This window comes from Streptopelia decaocto (assembly GCF_964273445.1).
Source record: "Streptopelia decaocto genome assembly, chromosome: 7".
NCBI classification, from domain to species: domain Eukaryota; kingdom Metazoa; phylum Chordata; class Aves; order Columbiformes; family Columbidae; genus Streptopelia; species Streptopelia decaocto.
Genome location: NC_138661.1, coordinates 60,818,964 through 60,842,876, shown reverse-complemented (window position 1 = coordinate 60,842,876; position 23,913 = coordinate 60,818,964). Strand labels below are relative to the sequence as shown.

At 38.9% G+C, this 23,913-nt stretch overlaps 3 protein-coding genes across 3 annotated transcripts in view; 2 read left to right on the top strand and 1 right to left on the bottom strand.

Moving 5' to 3' along the window:
- The window catches only part of CCDC73 (coiled-coil domain containing 73), an 81,288-nt gene extending 70,313 nt beyond the window's left edge, over nucleotides 1-10,975 (bottom strand). The window contains exon 1 of the mRNA XM_082059030.1: nucleotides 10,855-10,975. The gene's annotated coding sequence lies outside the window, so the exon portion shown is untranslated. The remainder of the gene's footprint in view (nucleotides 1-10,854) is intronic.
- Nucleotides 1-23,913, top strand: part of TCP11L1 (t-complex 11 like 1) — a 252,619-nt gene that overhangs the window by 139,219 nt on the left and 89,487 nt on the right. The window lies entirely within an intron of this gene.
- PRRG4 (proline rich and Gla domain 4) lies at nucleotides 11,041-19,862 on the top strand. Its single transcript, XM_082059035.1, has 5 exons — nucleotides 11,041-11,154; nucleotides 14,187-14,350; nucleotides 15,538-15,586; nucleotides 16,226-16,361; nucleotides 17,061-19,862. The coding sequence occupies exons 1-5, from the start codon at nucleotides 11,049-11,051 to the stop codon at nucleotides 17,299-17,301; spliced, it is 696 nt and encodes a 231-aa protein (XP_081915161.1). The 5' UTR covers nucleotides 11,041-11,048; the 3' UTR covers nucleotides 17,302-19,862.

Genomic DNA, 23,913 nt, shown 5'->3' with positions numbered 1-23,913 from the left:
CAAAACACAAATCTGAAAGTAATATAGTAATTTTTTTCCACTTATTTTCCTCTCTATGCTAAAATTAAAATATAAATGTACAAAATAAAGTATTTTTTTTTACTCAAGATTGTTTGCATGTCACCTGGATTACTTCCTTCAACATCATCATGACCTTCCATGAAAGCATCATTTCTGTAAATTGTATAGTGCAAAGGCCTTTCAATAAAGTTCCTAGCAAATAGTCATGTATATTTAATGTTACACATAAATCGCATTTTATGGAAAGATAACATAGTCACTGTGGAATGAGTTGCTTTTTCCCACCCAAAATCCTATGATTTACTTGGCACAAACTAAAATATTTATTTGAAACAATGATATGTGTAAATGTAACATTTTCCAAAGTACAATTCAGAAAGCATTATTTGCAGAAGTTTTGAAATATGTAATCGAGATCTACTCGATGGGGACATAATTTGGACTGTCACCAGTAATATGAGATTTATTCCCGTCAAGGCCACAGTTGGAAGCTAAAAAATGGACAGAGTGGAGGGCTGAGCTTCATACTGAAGTTCATTTAGACATTTCCACTAATGAGCACCAGATTAGTTCATCTTGGCTGTGGCAGCTGTTGGAAATCACGGTGCTGGAGATTCAGCACAGCACTCCAACCTTTGAAATACTTTTGGCAGCCTAAGTAGATTAACGTACTAAGCAAACCTTTGTCATTGCTCTAATGGTTTTCACTAGGAATTCTGATATTGTTAATCATATAACTTCATACTTAAGAAAAAATCTCTTTTTCAAGAAACGTGGAATTTATTTTTAAAAATATTCTTGCACTGTAACTTACTCTATCAGCAATATCTTACTTGTAATGAAGCCTCTGTATAACCAATATCTTCAAATGTCATCTCAATCTGCACCACCTTTATTGTAAATACCTACTTTAAGTCCCATGCACGTTTTTAAAACATGGTGTTTACTTGATAATAAAACATGCCAATCAATTGCTGGGTTTCAATAAATGCCTTTTCTCTCTCAGCAGATGCTATTGCTAGACTTGACCCAAATTCAATTAATTTATACTTAGAACTGACAATATTACTATTAATTTGAAATATTTTATAAAATAGTAATGTGACAGTTATTTAGCAGAGGTTCTTAGGGACATGGTTTAGAGGCAGACTGGACAGTGTTAGGTTGACAGTTGGACTTGGTGATCTTAAAGGTCTTTTCCAAACAAAACGATTCTATGATTCCATAAATTGTATTTCTAGAAAATAATAACTGAAGTTACATCAATTTGTGTTGTGTGGTGGGTGGCTGTATAAGTTCCGTATGTACAAACTTATCCTTATACCATCCAGACCAACTCTTATTGGCAGGGCACAGCCCCAGGATGGGAAAACACGCTATTTGGGATCCCTGAAGGAGTTCAGTGGTACCTATGGCCAAGCACCCTAAATCACGAGGTTTCTTCCAAAACCGCCACCCCCAAGAGCTCCACGTCCTGCTGCACAAGGGGCTGGTGGGTTTGCTGGACATGCTGCAATCGTTCTTTGATTTTTAAATCCTTTCAGATTCTATGGTCTCAAGTCTTTCCAAAAGCTTTATGTATTAGATGTCCTTTGTCCTTAGAACAGCTGTATTTTCATTGCTTCTCGCTCTGGACATCTCCCTGTTTTCCAAATTATGCCATATTCACACAGACCAAGCAACCAGCGAGGGCAAATAAAGCTCAGTTCTTCTGCTTGATGCAGAAGCAGCCCTGATCAAGAAATCCATTAAATGTACACTTACCCTTCAGCTTTTCGCTGTCAGTGGTACTATTCACAAATTACGCACACAACCAACTGCTTTGCTGAACACTCTGCACCAAAACAGAAGATTAAACCCCCAAAATGTCTGCTACAAGTAACAAGTTTCAAAACCTTAATCTGAGATTTACCCTCCCACCTTATTTTTTTAATCTGAACTGCATCCTTAAAGGGACATTAACACAACATCATCGTTTCCTTCCTTACGTTAAGGACATAAACTGCACTTACACTGAGTGCACTGTCAGTTACGGCCTCACTTATGCAGGGTGCGCTCTTTAAATAATAAAAATAGAACACGTTGCTGATGTATGTAAAATAAAGTCTGACCTACGACAAAAAATAATTTATAGTAGTGTAATTCTGAGCATTTCTCAAATACCCATTTCCAATACCTTAAAATAACTTGATGTGTTTTTTCCAGTTATAAAAGTCTGCTCAAATACGTTGCTAGCATAAAAAAAAGTATCAGATTCAAAATAATTTTTAAATAAAGAAAATATCTTTCTTCTGTATTTCTCTCAAATAAAGAGGATGATTTTTTTGACCACATAAACCCCCGCAAATGCTATGAAGGCATACAAAAAACAGCCACGACTCTTCCTTAACATTTTTCCTGGCAGTTTAAAAAAAAAAAATGGTGTGGGGTGCTTAGTTGTGGTTTTTTGGTTTTGTTTTGGGTTTTTTTTTGTGGTTTTTCTTTATTTTGTGGGGTTTTTGTTGCATGCTTTTTTTTTTAAAATATAGGTTTTTTTGTCGTTGTTTAAAGGAAACCGAAACTAGCAAGAACTACCAAATTCAATGGATAATTTTATTGGGATCAACATCAAACCTAAGATTAGCACAAACTGACATCTGAAAGACATAAAAAGACTTAAGTCTCTTTTAATTTTGTTTTCATAATTGCATTATTGAAAATAAGCTCGTGTAAGAGATTGGGGGGGAGGGGAAGAATCAGGGACTCTTTGGCTGACTGGACGTGTTACATTAATTTCTTAATATGTGAAGGAGTGGATTACCCCTTTAACAGCAATGGAAAATTAGTTTCTTTATTTCTTCATTAAGTCTGTGGGAGGGAAATTAATTTTCTACTCTAGTTTTCAAAATTAATTGAATATATCTTTATTAAAGTGATAAATATACACAGATGCTTTTTGGTTGAAAGAATTCTCTAAATTAATCCTAAACAGACATTTTCAAATCAGGATGGTAGCACACAGTTATTTGGCTTGGTTCATTTTCTGATGTTATAAAAATATTGACGAAAAAGAAAAAGGATCATATAAACCCAGTATAATAATGCTGTCTATAGAAAAGAATATCTGAAAACAGTTTCATAGAGAAATTTTTGTAGTATTAGTTAAATAGCGTATTTTTAGTCTTCATTTTTTCACACTGTGACTGTATTATTTTTGTATCCATGTTCTTGCAGCTTGTGACATGCCCCTAAGTGTCTATGCTGTCATACATATAGACATAAGCATCAAAAAATGGGGGGGTTTGATTGCTCTAACAAGAAACCATCGTTTTCAAAAGCATCATCCACTTAGTTTGAAGAATGAGGCGAAGTACCTTGAGGTGTCTAAAGATCTTCATGTGTGCATTGGTCCTTAGAGGAAATTACAAGACATCTCAAAAGTTACTCACTTTACTTCCTATGCATTCAGCATTTTCATATCTGTTTGCATTGTGTGTGTATTTCACACGGTGTACTTGCACCATTGCATCATTAGATTCCTTGATTTACATTCTTTAGTACTCTTTTATGCAAAGTTAACCACCTCAAAGTGCCAACAGTATTCTTATTTAGCCTGATAAATAAATAAACATTTTATCTAACACCTTTCCTACTCAAAAAATAAGTCAAACACTTTTCTAGAGAACTTGGATGTTTAAACAGTGGATAAAACCTACTGATGGCAACAGTGACTTTTCCATCCCCTGGGATGTTCAGCTGAAGACCAGACGCCTTAGCAAACAACGTGCTTTGGCCAAACATGAGCTCTGGAAGGAACAGAAAAATACCACAGTGGAATCCCGGAGCTAATAAGGAAAGTTAGATTTGTCAGTCCTTTAGAAGCATCAAGTCCTTCATGTGTTTTTTGTGTAAAGAGTAAGAAAATTAATGACAGAGTCTCCTACAACTTAATTTTCCTCAAGTGCGTCAGATGCATTAAACAGTGGATTGTTTCTCATCCCTCGTTCAATGACAATTAAAAGTCCAGGCTATTTTATGGGGCCTGTCTCCCTGCACAAATAAGTAATCATGTACAAAACTATAGCAATAGACACAGGTTATTTTCATTTCATCTTTCCTAGGTTTTAAACTTAAGTGGCCGACTTTGTAACTTCTACCATCTTTCGTGAGTTACTGTATTCTTCGTTAAAGAAAAAATCTAAGAAATAAGTCATAAGACAATTCTTCCTGAAATTGCAAAGTCCAACCTCTACCACTAAGTCCCAAGCAAAAGCCACCAATTTCTCCATTTTGTAAGATCTGTAACTGTTGGATTAAAAAAATAATAATCCATGAATGCAGAGAGTCAAACAACTTTTGTAGTCCTTCAAGAACAATGACCTTTAAGGGGATTGTTCTAAATAATCACTTAGAACTTACAAATTATTTTCAACCTGAAAATTTTATTTAAAAGCTTGTAATATTTTTCCATTCATTTTCTAGGTTCAAAAAAAAAAACCAAAACCAAAAAATAACAACAACCCACAATATTATTCCCTAAGTTAAACACCAAAGATGGAAACAGCCCTACATGGTCAATGGTGACTCATCTTTGCAGAAGTTCCTCAAGTCACCCCCTTTTTATAGGCTCCACCTTCACTTCTGTTAATAGAATTCTGATGAATTCTTTTGAGATTAATCTCATTGGAAGAGAAGAAGAAAGAGTGAAATACAAGTAAGTAATTAAACAATGGGGGGAAATTATAGCTGATCTCCTTACTAGGAAGTTCTTGTTTGGTTGGTCAAACAAATAGTATCTTAATTACAGGTGCACAGAGTGTAGGAATTAGATATGCAAAGTTTACATCAAACAAAAGCAAGACTGTCTCAAAAGCATTCACACATCATGACTCAACCAACCTGTCCAATCCATACCACTGCAACAGCTCTTCTCTTTCCAAACTGCCAGCTATGAAGTTGCAAAACACAACTAAGAGGAAGAAGCAGAACAAGTTCTTCACTTGCTCGGATAATTTACTGCTTGATAGTAGCGTGTTAAAAAAGTCTGAGTGCACACAGCATCTTCATTAACATGTTAACCTTAATTCGCAAAGATAAAATAAGATGCATTATTTTCCCAGAGAAACAACTTAGCATTAATGCACAGAGAAGTAAAAACAAACTTCAACTCTGTCTCCCCTTATTAGGAGAACTTAAAGAAGCAGAACAAGGGGGAGTCTGCATAAAAATAAAGTAACAGACAAGATTTCAACTACCCGAGGAAACAAGTCAACGGTGAAATTATCAAAGGAGCTATCACCAAAATTCTCTTATTTAGGGAAAAAACAAAATATCTATGATCCACCTCATAATTAAAACAGCACAGAGTGGAGCCCCTTCCAAAAGTGCAATATTTATTGAAGTTTCAAGTGTGATAGGTTTTTACCAGTAGTGCTATTTTAATTGCCTCATGCATGCTGTTGTAAATGTCAAGAGTTGTACACACACCCGAGATGTGGTCACTACAACTATTCTGTTGGAAACAAAGCGGAGTTTTGGGGTCCACAAAGCAAAAAGAATTTGTACCAGAACTCCTCAATGGATCTCTCTTTGTACATCACTTAAATTTTCTGCACATTTTCTTAGGAAGAGAGACTATTTGGGCAGTTTGTCATCACTGATCTTAACAACATTTTCAGAAAAATCTTTGCTTCTGTGTAGTCTATAAATATTTTTAGAACCAGGCTTTAGACTGTAGCAACAAATAACTGCATCATCTACAGACCTGCACTGGTTTTCTCTCACACGTGGCATTCTCTTATTTGGACTGAAAACCTGAAACCTCTCACCAACTGCTTCCTCAAATGCAATAAAAATCACTTTGCTCTTTTTCTGGCTGTAATGTGCTAGACCACTTTCTGGAAATGGCAGTCAACATAAAAAGAATGGCAAATTACAATATGAAGGGGAAAACAAAACAAAACATAAAAACAAAAAATCCCCAAACCAAACAAGCAAACAAACAAAAACCTCAAACAAACAAACAAAACACAAAACAAAACACTATCAACCAAACTCCAGGTTAAGGCCACTGTCTATAAAATTTGTAATAATGAAAAACAGTAAAAATGTGTTCTATTATCAACCATGACAAGAATTATGTCTGCTTGGATAAAAGCACCTAAAATAAGCACCTCACCCATTTAGAGTTGGCTTATACACACCAGGAGAAATATATCAAATTTTTAAGATTACATGTCTAAAGAAAAATTCTTAAAAACCCCTTTCTCACCTTAAGTCTTCAAGCAACCCTCCCACAACAACAACCAAATTCCTTGTGGATCAACCAAATACCCACCAAATAGAAAGTGACTGTATCACAGCAACAAAGTTAACAAATATATCTGCACAGCTACCAGAATAAATGCCAAGTATAACAAACATCAATACCCATTGCATTTATGCATGTCTGAAGCCGGTATTTCTGCTGCAGCTGAGCAAAATTAACACACAGCCAAAGCTGTCAATCTGGTATTACATTACTTCACCTACAAATAAACCAAAAGCTCGATTTTGTTAGAAAATGAAGGCTTTTTGAGCCATATTTCATACAGCTTTGTCTTGTGTACTTTGATAACACATTCTCAGCAGGAACATTCAGAATTATGAATGAAAGCAAGGCTGTAAGAGGAAGCTGTAAGGCCACCCAAGGGCTCCCTCTGGTGTGAACAAGAACTAAGTCCAAGAAAACAACTGTACAGAGAAATGTGTTAGTGAGACAAAAGAGATGATGCAACAGAAATAGATAAGGAGCTAAATGTTAGCCCCAGATCTTAGAAAGCTGAGATGAGCTTGAAACATCTGGGCTTTTGCTCTACTAGAAGCAGACGGTATCATGGGATGATTGAGGATGGAAGGGACCTCTGGAGGTCACTCATCTGGTCCACCAGCCACACTCACCCCCAAGCTGGGCCACCTCCAGCCAGTTGCCCAGGTGGCTTTTGAACATCTCCAAGGATAGAGACTCCACAACTTCCCTGGGCAACCTGTGCTGGTTCTTGGTCACCCCCACAGTACGAGAAGGTTTCCTTATGTTCAGGAGGAACCTCCTGCATTTCAGTTTGTGCCCATTGCCTCTTGCCCTGTCACTGGGCACCACTGAGGAAAGCCTGGCTCCATCTCCTTTACATCCTCCCTTCAAATATTTGTACACAGATGAGTTTTCCTCCCCCTTCACACCAACAGTTTTCATTCCTGCCTTGGTACCTTAAATATCAAAACTAAACAGGATGATTTTGCTAGTCAAAAAGTACCTCACCAAAACAAGATAAAATTGTATCAAGAAACACCACAAGCAAGTTTTCATCACACTGCTAGAAGGTTTTGACATTAATAATTTTTTACCTTGTGTATATTTGGGAGCGCATTGTTTTAAATGAAGCAATTTACATTGACATTTTTCAACAGACCATTTCCTGGAATTCTCACATCAGGACACGTACGTACAGATCCCACAACACGCCAGCCTTCCCAATGACAAAAAAAAAAAAAGAGTTCTGACTTTTTAAAATTGGCTGCATGTGAAAATACTTTGAGCAACTGACAGCAGAGAATTTTAATCCTACTAGATGAGCAGCATCCTCGGTGGGAGCTGACAGCACTCATCAACTGGGAGCACTGGGCTGGGAGCACTGGGAGCAGTGGGTGTTTGCTTCCCCATCAGTATTGGTAACATTTCCATTCCCTTTCAAATATTGAATACAGAGACAAGTATATGTGAAATTCAGCCTTGCAAGGCTTTTACTGACCCTCTGTAAGCATTTTTAGTTGAGTAACTTTCCCTTAAAGATTAGTATACTAACAATAACAAACTTCGTTAGTTACTTCTGTAATTTACATGCTATTACAAGTGGATACATTATTACTCAGGATCACAAAGATGGGCACATGGGAACATAAGCTGAGCTCAGCGAGGAGCACACAGGAGAAAATTAGTGGCTTTTCCAAATGAAAGACTTCCCTTTCCAACATATAAGAACCTAATCTTTTCTTGTTACATCTCAATAACAAATAATCTATGCTGTTTATGTTTTGTGTGCCATGGTTTTGAAAAAGCTCCACCACACACACAGAAGTACCAGTGCACACACAGACAGAACACACATGTTCTCCCAAGATCCACACTGGCAAAAACATCCAAGTTAACTGTTGTTGAGTGTTAAAGATCTAAGGGCCTTTCCCACCAGAGTCCTACGGCGTTGCTCCTCCACCTTCAGAGCAGGGATGAGGTCGCAGCAGAGAGTTCGGATGGAGCTGATTGTTTCTTGGTCCACTCCCCAGATGACGCACATAAGCAATTCTAAAATCTTTTTCCCTCTCTCTTAATAATAACATACAACAGTGGCATAACAGAGAAATACCTGTTGCTTGTATAACTGAGGTTCCTCATACAATGTTGTTGTTCTGACACATAAAAAGCTTCCACACACACATGCAGGTATTTTACTTAAATAAAGAGATGTTGTGCATTCATGCCCTTGCACTTTAGCTCTCAGCAGCTATTTCGCTGGTTGACGCCACTCTCGCAGACACAGTCATGTTGGAACTCAGTTAAGGGCTGAGTAGAAGTACACAGGAGGAAGCTGTAAGGACCTTTACAAAATAATGGCAATTTCTCTTGTTTCCCAACATGCAACAACTAAGTATTCCTGTCTCCTCTGTATTATCTAGATAATAAACAATCTGTATTGCTCTTTTCTTATACAACATTGTTATCTTAGTCCTCCACTGTGTTACAAGCACATACATAATCACACTACAAAATTTTCTGTTGAGATATCCAGCAGTTAAAAAAGCATCAGAGCCGGCCCAGCTCATAAGTTACATATTCAGCAAGCACCTCTTAACTGCAGTGTGTGATGTCATTAAGTAAATATTTAACCACAGTCATCATTCCTCCAAAGCAGTTCCTCCTTATTTCACGCATCAGAAGTTTCTGTTTTTCTCCAGAGAATACCTGATCGCTTCCACCAGTGTTATCCAATACCCTCGTTCTACTCTTTCCTATTTCTGTATGTATGAGTCACTTCAGCACCTAAATACAATACAATCCAGAGACACTACAGGAGATATTCTAGCATAGACACCAATCGCCCTCAGTCCCTGGATTTCCTGGTAGCAAAATTGTTCCACTCAGGTGTTTCAAGAGCTTCTTCGGCGTCCAGTTTTTAACCCAATCCATCCCAAAATTCTTCATGTATTTAATGTTACCAGCACACTGTGTTAACTGCATTTTCAACCTTACCTTTCGAAAGACTTGTCAAGTCTCTTGTCTTTCTAAGCACCACATACAGTTTGGGAAAATACTCTTATAGCAAGCGTGAAGTACTAAATTCTCTCATGTCTTTTGGAGAATCCAAAACCACCACAGACCCAAGTGCTAGAACCAGCCTCCATGCCCAGCTGCTCCTCTGCTCCGGGCAGGAGGGTGAAGGAGGCCCCAGGGCAGGTGTGAGCTAGTGGAGACCTCACGAGCTTCAGGGAGCCACGTCTGCCACTCTCCAGCCTTTATGGCTAAAGTTCACATTAAGTTTTGTCTTTACTTCGCCACCAAAGTTATTTTCACACGTGCAAAACTTATTCTGGTCCTTTTCCTGCTGTGATTAGCTGCCTGGCTAGCAAAGCTCGGTGGACACAAAATACTAATTTGCTGTTATGTAAGTAACTGCTTGTGGATAAGCAGCTGATTAAAAAGCACCCTATCTCACCCCCTTCAGGGAGAAACCCCCTCTCTGCAGGTTCTGCAGACCAGGGGCTTAACTTTTGGGAAATAAAAAGCCAGACCAGGTTGTCAGCCTCATTATTACCACAGGAGAAAACAAACAAAAAAAAAATTTAAAAGCCAGTTTTAGCAGCAAAACATGCTCACAGAAGACGAAAAGACTGCTACCTTGTCCTCAGAGGGCTCCCGGGGTGAGCTGAGGAGACAGCCAGGTGCGTGCAAACAAAGCCCCGGCCGGTGCCCGGAGAAGCCCCAGCGCTACCGCCATCGCTCAGACTCCCTATCCGGCCTTCCCGCCGCTCCCACCGACCCCTTTTCCCTCAGGCTCCAGGGGCGGTTCCGCCCCCGGCCCGCGGAGGCGCGAAGCCCGGGCAGGACGGGCGGGCGGGGGCGGCCCGGTACAGCCCAGGTGCAGCCCCGTGACTCCGCCGCGCCCTTTCCAGGAAGTGCCGCCGCAGCCCCGGCAGAGGCTGCCCCGCCAGCCGCTCGCCTCGGGTCGCCGCCGCAGCTCCGCCAGGGCAGGTAGGGCTGTGCGGCGGGAAGCGGGACCCGGCGCCCCTTCTCTCCACCGGGACGGGGGGCGCTTCCCGGCCGACGCCTCCCGCTCCCCCGGAACCTGCGCGACTGGGGCTGGCGGCCGGGCGCTCTGCCTCCGCCACGGGCGGGCCGGGGAGGAACTGGGGAACCCCTGAGGGAAGGTGCCGGCGGGGAGAAGGGGCCACTGTGCCCTCGGTGTCGCGGGTGCCCTCGGGTGGTCGCCGCACGGCTCAGCTCCAGGCAGCGAGCGTGGCTTTTCCCTGTGTCGGACCCTCGGAAGAATGCAGAATTCTTGATTTCTACAGCTGTCTAGGTGGGAGAATGCAGGCTCTCCACGGGAGGAGGTTGGCAACGGCTTTCTCCTGACAAAATGATTTCTGTTTGCGCCGGGGAACTCTTAGAACCTGCTGTAGGCAGTTTGGGAGGGTCCCTGCAGACCCCGTGCGCCGCCTTCCCCCGTTAAATCCCCGAACCACCGCGCTCAGCCCCGGCAGAGCCGAGCGGAGCAGGAGGGATCGCCCGGTGACATGTGCGGCTCTTATGCAACGGAAACTTACTGATAGACACGCAGGACCAGTTTGGATCCGAGTTTTTCTTCTAGGGAACCATCAGCCTGGCGCTGCGTGTAGGTGCTTGCGTTGGATGACTTCATTTGTAGGATTCACTCAGGGGTCATCGGGGACACTTGGGAAGGTTGTGTTGTCATTTTTCTCCTAACTCGGGTTAGTTTCTGCCTGACAGATACCACGCCATGTTTGCGGTTTTGGTGCTGCTGTGTCAACTACATGGGATGATCTTTGCGTTTCCTCACTGCGCAGGGGGATTAAGTAACCTGAAGCAACCTGAATGGAAAGACGGTAACTTTTAACATGGTTTTATACTTTCCAAAACTGTATCTAACTTTGCTTCTGCTGAGAAATCTTTTTTAGGTATGTGAATAGTTGTGTGGGGTTTTGGCTTTTTTTTTTTTTTACTTCATTACAAAAATTAAGCCATTTTATGTTTAATTTTAGACTATTTGAATATCTTTTGCTGAAATGAAAGATAATTGACTTGGATGTCTATATTAAGTATTCATCAGATCCAGTAATAAGTGCAGATTGGGACAACTGAGCTTTCTCCAAGTCTCAAAGCTTATTGTCACTGTTATAAGCAGAATCCTCCAAATAACATCAAGATTCCAAAAGCTTGAAATCTGTATTTAGAGAGCACTGCTTGGGTACTATTAGAACACATCACAATTTTATCTGTGTATCTAAAATTGCTTTGCATTTGAAAGGATTTAATTGCTTGGTTTTTTTGAGATGGGTGTTTTTTCTCATCACCAGATCCCCTTTAAAACATCTTGAAAGACAAATACAGTGCTGCTATTGCAGTTCTTCTCTTTGGAGTGAGGGGAGAGGAACTGAGGTAAAACCAAATGAAGTTCCCCAAAAAGACTCAAGCACTACGATGCTAAGCTGTGTAACGCTGAACATTTAAGCATCAGGGCTTCAAAAAGGCATTTGTAACTTAGCTGTCCAGTCTCCTCAGTGGATAAGGAGTGGCTGAAACCTTAAGACAGACTTTGAAAAGTCACTACAGTGAGCGGGAGGCTCCTTCAGGGCAGTGTGTTGAGCAGGAAACGCGGCTGGCAGAAAAATGCTTCAGATAGGTTATTCATTAAAATCCATCTTGCTTTGGGGCATAAAACATTGGGCTGCCAGGCAACCCCTTCCCTGTGAGTGCACAGCACAGAACCCGCTGCTGACAGCAGGCCCAGATCACCCTTCTTGAAAGACAGAGCTGGAGAGAGAAGGGCCCAACTCTTCAGTAATTTAGCAAGTAGAACAGTTGCCAAAAAACGGGGTACCTGCGTGGAGGGGTCACCCCTTCACCATTTTCTGAACATCTCTTACCAGCAGAGTTACTTTATTCAGCACATTGTGTAGATACATATTTAAAGAAATTCGAGGCATCCTAAAATTTGGTTTATCATTTTGTTGAACCATAGACTGCAGGACTGCATTCAGTTTCCTTACATACAGGACAGAATTCAAATCCATCTGTTTCATTCTCCAAATATTATGTTAATTGGAGTTGGAGATAAGTGTACTTTGACTACATCCTATCATACAAAGTGAAAAAAGCGCAGATAAATGGATAGACACTCTTTGAAAGAGAAAGGGAGTATGTGTGACAGGGAATTAGGGTCCTAGGCTCCAGGCAGCTTGCCCATGCAGGCAACCTTAATTAAAATTTATCAATTCTTACCTAAACTAATTGAGAAGGATAGCTAATACTGCTTGCATGGTACGGAACGAAACAGTAGCGAACAATACTGAAGATCCCTGTTCAGAAGATTGAAGGTATCCTCATGGTTTCCACTGAACAAAGTACTGATAATATTTTTTTCCATAGAATTATTTTCTCTTTTCACTTGTGGGTTTGGTGTTTATTTGTTTGCTCATTTATTTCTTTCTTTTTGAATTAAGTCCTTATCTCGGGTTACTCTTAGATATAGCATAAATATTTTAAGCTTAGATTCTCTTACCATTACTTTAGAATAACAGATTTCCCTTCCTACACAAATGTGTGTACACACATGTGGGTCCAATATATCCTGTAATATTATAAATATATACAGTAATATTCCTTCAATATACTATAATATTAAAGACATAACCTGTATGCAAGTTACACTGCAGTTCTCTTAGTTTTCAGAGAGCAAACCATTTTGAGATACCATTGCAAGACCTAACAGTAGCTATTACAGTAAAAATTCCTGAATGATGCGATAATCTAGCCAAACAAGCTAACAAGAACACAGAGTTAATTTGTAATTGAATAACTTTATTCTGCATCTCATCTATTTTTTTAGCCGCCTGGCTTGGTATACAACAATGCTGTTTCTGCATTACACTTGCAAAAATAATCCTCTAGTCATTTTGCTTAACCAAATAGTCTGAATTTCTTGGAGTACAGATCAGGCTTTCACTGGAAACAAAACCAGAACACTAATTTTGTCATATAAAGATTTTTTTTTTCTTGAAGGAGCTGTAGCAAGAGCAGGCTAAGACTTGACTGTGGAAAATGCCTGGTGAGAAAATGCATTCCTGTATCCCAAGGCCTTCTATAATTTCACTAACCCTTCTGGAATCTCACCTCACAACTTACTCCATGAGGCCTCATGGAGCATGCAGTAAGCACAAAAGAAGGGAAAGAATTCAATGTCTTCAGAAGTGCCTGTTGTCAATAAAACTCCTATCGTGGACTAATTTAAAATGAATAAACTTTGCAATATGCCAGCCTTGGCGTAAAATTTGCTGCCACAACTGTGAAAGGAGGAAAATGTAAAATGATTTTAAATCCAAATTCCATAAAAAAAAAATTGGAACCAACGGATACCAGAATATTGATAAATGTATATTGAGGATTCTTTAGAAGAGCTTGGTTGGTTGTTTTTTTAACCCCTTTTTCCCCCCTTGCCTCCTCGTTCAGTAGGTCAGTGTCTTTCTGGGTTTGCCTCTGACTGAATTTCTGCTTTATGTGACCATTACTTTGTTCTTAAGAGCTCCAGTGAAAAACTGATGCCCGCGTCCCAGAGGGATAATACCAAAGCTTGCACAACAGCTGTCATGAGAATCAAATTCTCTTGGCCAGTGTAGGGAATAGCTGAAATGCTTTATGAGAAAGGAAAATGTTTGTTTTGCATTGTGTAGTTAGAAGGGTTAGCAGCAAATATGACATTTTAGGAGGAAACTTTGATGTTTCTTTTTCCTGTATGTATTTGAGAGACGCCAGGGGAAGAAGAGGTCTCAATGTGCTCCTTTAGGATATTAACCACCCTTTAAAAATATCAAATTTAGCTTTCCTAACTTGTTTTAAATCAACTTTTTTTTTTTATTAGTGTTCACATCAGAAAAGGAGGCCAATTTATTCATTGGACGGCATCTTTTGAATAACAGATTTGATTTTGAAGCATTCACGGCAGATAATCTGGAAAGAGAATGCCTTGAGGAGCTGTGCAATTATGAAGAAGCCAGAGAAGTCTTTGAAGACCCTGATAAAACGGTAACTGTTCAAACTGAATATAATATACTGAAAGGAAGTTATTGACGAAATCATTACCTAAATACTGTAGCGCTTCTGCAAACAACACTTAAGATACTTGCTTATTTTACTCTGAAAGTACAGGCCTCAATTAGATGGGGTTATTGCTTTAGCTACATGGTGCGTTCACCAGAATGTACTATTGTTTTAAAGACTTTAGATAAGAGCTCCAATTCTGTAAACAGATATAAATGAAACTGCAGACATACTGCTTGTGAATATACCTGTATGTTTTCAGAATCTCTAATAACCTCAGCGTCCAATGTGAATGTGTTCCACATGCTCTCTGTCTCAATTGGCTGATCATGTCCTTGCATCATTCCAAAGAAGAGGTTTAGAGGAGCACAGAGCAAATCTGCAGTTCAGCTACTGCCAAGTATTCCTATAGCGTTATCTTCTAAATCGTTACCTATATACAGCTATAAAAAAAAGAAGAAAAATACATAAGAAACCATTCAGTCCAATAATGGAACGTGATGATCAGCTGAAGACTGGCTCTTGCTGCTCACAGCAAGAATCTCTTCGATTCTAGGTGTGCTCTGTGCTAACTTGCAGAAGGAGCAAGGAATACACTTTATTCTGAAGGTGGACATATTCCTTTGCCATTGCCAGCGTTTTCCTAAGAAAAAGGTGGAAGAGTTAAATCAAAATCTTGATGGAGTCTTTTGCTGGGTGGCAAAAGCAGAAATTACAGCTAAACACATGTAATGCATAACAGTCATGCAACATAAAAGTTTTTCTCTTAAATGAATCCCATTATTTTTCTAGCTGATATGAATTCAAATACTGCCCATGCAAATGTGTGATTCTCAAGAACTTTGCCGTGTTATTTTTCTTCTGTAAGGATTTACAAAGATTAATTGTAAGCATTTTTAGTGTCAGAATATATGCTAACTTCTGTAGTCAGGCAGGAAAAAAATGCACTTTATCACCAGCTGGCATTTTCTTCTCTGTGAAATTGTAATTTTTATGCAAACTTCAATATATGAGAAAAATATGGAGGGATAAGCATAAATCCTTCAGTGAGCAGGAGATGCTTCTCTTTATGCCATTGTTAAATTTTGCCCACAGTACCAGATTACAAAAACTTGTCTATAAGCCTGCCAATTCTATATCTCATATAAATCTGATCCTTTGTGTTTCTTTAGATGGATTTTTGGAAAGACTATTCAACTAAAGGCCCCAAAATAAAAATAGGTAAGTAATCTTTTTATTCTTTTCTTATATTGCACGATTCTGTGTTTGCTATAATAGTACATTCTTAAAAATACTCCATGCATTCAGTTAACGAAATCAGAATTGATCGTTTTACTGAAATTCACTGTGAACTGTGCAAGTATATGGCATTATTTGACACAATAAAACGTATTTACTGAAGTGTCTTACAGTGGGATCCATTATAAATCTGCAGGTAAAAACAATATGAATTTTGTTATCCATTTGTCCAATTATTCGTTAGACAATCAGTAAAATTTGGCTGCTTCCTGGGGTTTTGTTTTGTTTGTGTCACTCTTCATTCCCCCCATTCCTTTAACAGTAACATAACAGTCTGATTCAGGTTCAGAGTAATCTAACACCAGGTGTTTTATTAAAAAATGGTCAGTATGACTTAAGGAAATACGTACAGCCTGATCAGAGCCACAAATACATGAAGTAATGTTTGGAAGGCATCAGAAGACAGACATCGCCACAGTTTTATGTGCAGAAAAGAGACTCTAGACATCTGTGGAAAAGAACAGCCTTCTAGCACAGCAAAATTAATATTTCACAATGTGTGCTGTATACTATGTAGATGGAAGGAATGCATAATGAAAACAACCAATGTTGTATCTTTAGGTGATGAGGCACTACAGAAGATTAACGTCACAGGACTTCTCATCAGTCTAGTTACTGCTGGAGTACTGTTAGTTATAATCGTACTGATTATCTTCTACTGCTGCAAAAGTAGATGCAAATCAAGGCAACCACCAGGGTAAGGAATTTTCACTGCTTAAAACAAAATAAACGCCAAAACAAACTCTCGCTTAAGAGTGGAATTTAAAAATCACTGTGCATTGGTCCAACTGTATTCTCAGAGAATCCAGTGGGAGTTCTAGTTCTTCCTTTCCCAGAAGCAAAGTTGGGTGTGCACTAGCAGCAGTTGGGCTGAAGTTATTAACAACACAAAAATGTAAACCAATGCTTGCATGGCTGATGTACCTTTGAGGGGTTTTTTAGGTTGTTTTTGTGTAGGTTCTTTGTTCCAAATCATTTTAATAGATTAGGGCTGCAACGGGAAGTCCAACACGTTCTGTTCCCTCTTTGAAGTAGGGTGTATGCTCTTCATGGCATGTAGTCACCTCAGATGTGAAATGAAGTTGGAGGAAATGCTTCTCTACCAATTCTCTAGCCCCTTGTTCTTTTAGCCTAAACTTGAATAGAAGGGGATTCTGTGCTTCCTTTTCCCTATAAATTTCATGTTACTGAACTATTCTTACCAAGTGGTTTATTTGAGAGGTTATTTGGCTTCTGGTCTTTATGATCATTGAAAACGAGTGGGTTTTGTTGTGCAGTGGTGTTTCTTTCTGCGTTAGCGGGGTTTGTTGGATTTTTGGTTTTTTTCAACAAATAAGGCTTATTCTTTCTTCCATTTAAAACAGAGGCTGATGCAATGCTGTTAACTTTTGTTTAGGTACTTGGATTATGTAAGAAGACAAAGTTCATCCAGCATCTTCAGAAGGCACGAAGAATTTTCCCTAAACCCCCTTCCCCCGAGAACCGACGATTCAGGACTACCAACTTACGAGCAAGCAGTTACTTCAGATGGACACCATGACCTGCCACCACCCCCTTATCCAGGGCCCCCAAAAGGGCCACGGATGTTTAGAAAGTCAATGTCACTTCCTGCCCCTTCGTCACAAACCTCCTCTTGAGGTGATGGGGGAATTACTGAAACATGCTTTTTTTTTTTTAAAAAAAAAAAAAGTGTGTGCTACCTTGCATATTGCAAGACAATTTAGCAAAACGTGGAGGATCTTCAGCACAACTAGGAACAAGTGAAAATCCCATTGGGAAGAGAGGTGACCTGTTGCAGAGGCTGCAGGACTGTTCTTTGCACAGGGTTATCGCACTAAGAGGAGTAAATTTGTGAAGAGTACATCTCGTAGTGCCACCCACTTCCATATGCACTTTGAGCCATCCCATCATATTATTGATGTTTCATTAATAGCTTTTCTTTTCTTTAAAAGGAACAGTATTTTAATTGGTCTTATTAACACCTGGTTTTGTGACTATGAATACTTTAAACCACTATAAGTCTGCTTTGTTGTTTGATATGTTCACTTCATTGCTGTGTGAATTTTTTATTCATTCTAGTATTAGATTTGAGTATGAAAATTTCATTGTTTGATCTTTCAAATGTGTATGTATTACCACTTCTAGATTACACTCATTTGTTTTGGACACTGCTGGTTAACACACTACTCAATGTGTTGTATTTTTGTGATTATAGTTTTGGGTGAAAAAGAACCATTAATTGCATTGCACATTACCCCTTCAGACAAAATATACTTTTATCAAATGGTTTTGACATTTGCTTTGACCTGGTATTTAGTGCTGAACGAATACTATGGGTTGGCGATGCTAAGCGAATAGCTAGAGATTTGTCCTGTGTTAAAAAGGTACCCAGGTTTTACAGATAATGTTTCTCTTGCCGTTTAAAAATTTTGAGTGTTGAGAGACATTTATCTTGTGAAATCAAAGGTCAAATGACCCCACAGAAGCACATTGCACAAGTATTTATTGCCCTGCTGGGTGAGAAAATTATGTAGAATAAAACACATAGTTGAACACATGCAGCAAAGTTTTTTAATAAGCAACAAATTCCGCCCCCCCAACTCCCATTTGACCCACACTGTCAGCAGCAAATGGTATTTTAATTTGGTGCCTAAAATGCAGTTTATATTATAAAGGTTGAGTATGTCTCTGTGGCATTTCATTGCATTTTATGTTTTTTTAACGTGCTAGAACCTGCAGTGCTATTGAGATGTAGAACATTACTAGGAGATTTTTAATATGCAAATACTTTACTAAAGAAGAAAATGCTCAAAATTTTGGAATATAAAGTGAGTTCATTTAAAATTCTACACAAGGAAGTCTTGCCCTTTGAAAAATACATACAACCCAGATCATATCAATGGACACTGGACTATGTTCCAATTCCTAATGCTTCAGCATCAGGTTTGGGTTCTGACAAGTCACAAACCTCTTTGCAGCTGCTTCTTTCTTGTTGAGAGATGGGGAAATCCCCTTGTGGAATAACTTCAATCCACTTTTGCCCTACTGGTAAAAGCATTTGGAAGTTCTTGGATGTTACTATTCTGTAAGGCTGAAGTAAGTGAGTTGTGCGAGATCACTGTTGGTAACCAAAATACAGTTATGATTAAGTTATGGAATTATAAGCTTCCAACAACATTTCTCCCGTATTTCCTTTTCATGCAGCTAACCATTTTAAAATGTGTTCATGTGCCTCTTGAGCTATAGAGCACACTTTTCTCTAGATTTTTCCTGCGACTCAAAAATTACTAATTTAATGGGATTGATAGGAACGCTTTCAAGGAAAGTGATTTCACAGGAGTTGTGAGAGCTCAGAGATTCTCTAATATTACTACAGCGATGTATGCATCCGGCAAAGTCACGTGTTAAATAAGCAGCAAAAATTGTACAGAAACCTATTTAATCATTTGAAATCTGCTTCTTCTACTATTCCTAAAAATCATGCGATGCAAGCAAAAATCCTGACCTTCGTAACTATTAAAAATGTTAAGATGGTGTAACTGTTAAACATCAATGCTGTAGCTCTTTGGTCAGTAAACTGCACCTTCTGTAGGGTCTAACGCTTCACATTTACTCAACCTGCACTTTAGACTCTGAAGATACTAAAAATGCACAGTGACTAACATTGAAATACTGCTTGCATGTAACATGACGATTTGCAAGACGCATTCTGCTCATCATAAATAAGGAACAAAGTTTAACATTTAGTGGAACATAAACTTAACTCCCCTTGTAAAGGGAGAAAATTCCCATGAGTGGCAGTTGTTTGGGTTTTCTCATCTTCCATACAGGCCCAAGATACTCTCACCTTGTATCTTGTCTCTTTTTAGAACTCCCGATTCATCAGGGTTAGCAGAGGAAAAATGAACAAGAGGTCAGCAATGGTGTTGCAAAGTTTCCAAATTTTATATGCTGTTTCATTTGGAAATGCATTTGCTATTAGAATATAGAAAACGGGAAATCTAAGTGTCTTTAGGTGGGAGGAGGAGAAAGAGGCAGCAGTTTTTTTAGGAGCAAAGCAGCAGGAAGTTTAATCTAATTTGTGTGCAGATGTAAATCATCAGTGTTTTGACTTCTGGACTTTCCTTTAAGGGCCAGCAGGAAAGGCAGTGAATTCTAAGTGAATTAACAGAGATCTGCCACGACAGTTGAAAACAGAAGCGTCTAAACATAACAATGGGAAAAATTATGTAGTGCTTAAATTCTGTTTCTCTCAGAACAGGTTTAAACATGTCGCACCAAATGCTGCTGGCCATCGCTTTGAACAGTTTTCCAAACAACATTCTGTGTTGCCTTTTCAGCACCACACAAGCTTACAGCATGCAACTTATTACAAATCAGGACAGTTTATTAGTTAGAGCAAATAACTGAGGGTCAGAAAAGTGTCAAATGAAAAAAAAAAAGTATATATAAGTAACTCAAACCCATTTTTTGCTTCAGTGAAATAAAGCCTACTATTTATCTAATCCTCTGATTAATAGTATTATAAGCATTATGTATTTCTAGTTTTTTAGTGGTTTTTATTTGTTGGTTGGTTGGTTTCATTCTGGTTTTGTTGGGGTTTTCGTGAATTAATTAGAAGAGCAAACCCAAAGTCTCCCACAGAAGTACCTGTCCATACCAATTCATGATAATGCAAGTCATGAAGCATTTGATTCTGGTCCTCTCAGAGTCTATGGCAAACTTTTTATTGGCTTCAGCTGAACTGGGATTGGTGCCAAAAATAAAATAACTGATCACGTCAGGTAATAAGTATAATGCTCTGCCAAATTATTTACCACAATGCTGTTGCCAAACCTGATTTGGAGTGTTCTGTTGTTTTAATGATGCCTACTTCTATTAACTGGAATGTTTGAGGCTGATCTGCCCTTCAAAAGTATTATTTCCAATTTGGAAAGCACAAGAAAATTCCTTGTCTTTCCTCAGATTACCAGCTGTGAATAAGCTGCATTAATTATCCAGAAAAAACTATCTAGGTAGTAATTACAATAAAGTTATTAGCAACACTGTTTAATCACTTCGATCAACGGTACAGGTTCATGTAAAGATAAAAACCCACAACAATACATCAAAACCCAACCTTTCTATCCAGAGTCTCATCTGCCAACAGAAGTTTTATTGCTACTCTCCTCCCTTGCTCCGTGTGGTGTAGAGAACAGGAAGAAAACCCCAGGTTCAAAAACTTGCTCTTTCTATACTGTAAATGTCTTTCAATTAATTCCTAGCACATGCAAATTTATCACTATTATCATTTGCACAATCAAGAACTTCCATGTATTTTCCTCTCAAAAACTTTAAGCACATCTTCCCAAATGCCCTGCTCTTTATTCAGGTGGTAACTTTTGATTGTTTTCAATCATTTCTGAACTGTGTAAACTGTTGTTGTTACTTAATCTTACAAATTTATTTCCTTCTACTCATTTGAGAGCCTTTTAAATGCACTTGTCACTGGTTATATTTTAATTCCAACGTTGATGTTAAGTGCTGTCATTTTGCTGGGGGACGGGTAGTAATATTTTTAAACTCTGCTAGTCTCTGTATTATTTTGTAAAACAATTTCCAAATAAATATTTATAGAGGTTGATCACAGCAAAAGAGAAAATGCTAATTCAGCCTCTGATAAAAAGTTTTAAACATCTGACAACCCTTTTGATTTATTTATCTATTTTTAAATTGAGTTGGTAGCGGCATGTACTCTTCTTCATGCACTCTTTCCTGTCAGCAGGGAAAAATGTGTCGTGGTTTGTTTCCGTTTCACACTGGCAATTTCTACTCTGGCCAGAAGCTTCCTACCTTGCTGCTCTAATTCACTTAAACTCCCCCAAAAATGCGATAATCTCTTCCTATAGCTGAACATCCAATGAAGCTTTTTAACCAGCCCACTGAACTGAGACTTGGGATACAGCTGGTGGGGTACAGATGCTTCATTCCCATTAAAAGTGTTGGGAAAATAAGATCTCAGTTCTTCGGAAAATGTCTTTTATGTCATCTGTTTACTATAGTATGACTTTAGGTATACAGTTCCAAGCTACAAAACAAAAAAAAAAGAAGCTTGTTATCTACTGGATTTCAACAATTCTGAAAATTACATGGAAGCTGAGCAGATTTACAGCATTTTGACACTACTTAGAAAGCTCGCCAAAACCCAGTTTAATAACATTTCCCATCTAACTTTTAATCTGTGTCCATTTAATAGCCAGCCAGCCCATTCACTTTGAAACACTAAAAACAATTAGTGCAAAACTGCCCTGACTAATCTGGCAAAATACTGAATTGTCAGCAGAAGACGAGCTCCAGCTGGTCCTGTGATGCACCAGCAAGGGAAGCGATGGTACTTCCATTAGTGTTTAAACTACAGTTTACTTTGCTGTTGACTCCTGTGGGACTAACCTCCCCAAGTCTTCCCCAGGTGGACACCATTCCTCTGCTCTACCATAAAATACATTATCAGAACTTCACATAACTTCACAACGGCAAGTGCTTATATGGAAAACAATGGAACAGTATCAAATTTATTTTGGCTATTTTTTAATGCAGTAAATTTTGTCCATGTTGATAATATTTAACTACATTAACTATTTTTACTTTGTAGTTAGCTTTTCATTCACTTTTTTTTTCGCCCTTTTCTTATTGTTCTACCTATAATTTGCTATTGAACTTTTATCCTTCTCCAGTCCCTTTTCCTGTATCTATTCATTACGTGCTGTTGCATGCACTCCTGTTTGCTGCTTAATTATTTTTCTTTTCTTTCCTGGACATGATTCCCAAGCACTTGGTCCCTTCCCACTCTCTGAAAACCACTCTTGCACAGCTTCCCTGGTCTTTTCATAGAAATAGCAAGGCCTTAGCTCCTCCTTTCAGAGTCCTTAGGGCTCTTTGCATACCCCCTAGACTTGAGAAACACTGAAACAAAAGGGGCCATCACATGCGGGCATCTTGCTGCCTACATGCCAGGAGCCTCTAGAAGCCCAGACTTGAAAGGTACCAGCCAGCCTTCAAAGGACCAAGAAAAATATTTCAGTTTAGAAACTGGTACACTTAAACACAAGTTTTGAAAAAGCTTTACAACAGGTTTTAAATTTCTGATGCAGTGCCCACTTCTTTTACGAAATAAGAAACACCTGTGATCGCTTAAGTTGTTCAAACAGCTTCAGTTTAACTTGTCTGAAGATCAGCAACTACAAAGTATTGGATACAGAAACATCCAGTATTTAACATTAAATACCCTGCATAGATATGATGCAAAAGAAGATATCTGACAAGAAATAAAATAATCCCTGTTAAAACTATGGGTTTGTTCAAGAGTGAAGGTTTTAAGTTTTCTTCTTCCTACATGTCATTGCCCATTTCTCCCACTTACTTTACAACACTTCCTAGATCCCTTCATAATCACCCAGCAGAAACAGTGGCAGCTTTCTCGTGAGCGGGCAAGCTGAACCAACACAAGCGCTGTTGGTGGCAGCCTGGAAGGTGTGGGACCACATGAGCAGAAAGAGGATTAGGAAAGTGAAGGCAACAAGGACTTCCCACTCATCGGTGCAGTGAGCTTTCTACCAGCTCAGTCATCTCTTGTCACAACAGGAGAAGTACCATGGTTTAGCAGATTAGTTTTAGTTCAATAGAATGAATTCTGAGGATTTTGCTTCATCTGTTTGTACATATACTTAAGCTTTTTCTCAAATAAATGCACAGACTAGTATATGTAAAGAAAGGCAAAGAAAGAGAGTATTTGCTGTGAGGCTCCAAGATCAAGCCTGTTCTTTGAAAGGCAGCATTTTCCTTCCCTATTTACACATTTCTTAACGCCTAGCTTTATGTTTAAAGAGGCCACGTGCCAAATTAAATGCAAAATCTAATCTGTTAAGCAACTGCAATTTTCTACTTGGGTCAGAATCACAACAACAAAAAAAACCCCAATGATTAATAATAGGCCTAACCAATACTCATGTTATTACTGCATAATATCTGATCTACTTACCTACTGCTGCTCATGAAGATCCCACAGCCTGGCAGTGCAATTCAAAGCCTGCACAAAGGTGCTGCACCCACAATCCGTCAGTGGATGCCCACCCTCCATCACTGTTAACAGGGAAAGATGCTGCAGAAATATTACTTTGCGCTATTTTCTAGGATTTCTTAGTAAACCAGACTCAGCTCAGTTTTGGCCTGAACTTCTTGAAACTTTATCTGATCAAACATGTTCAAATTAT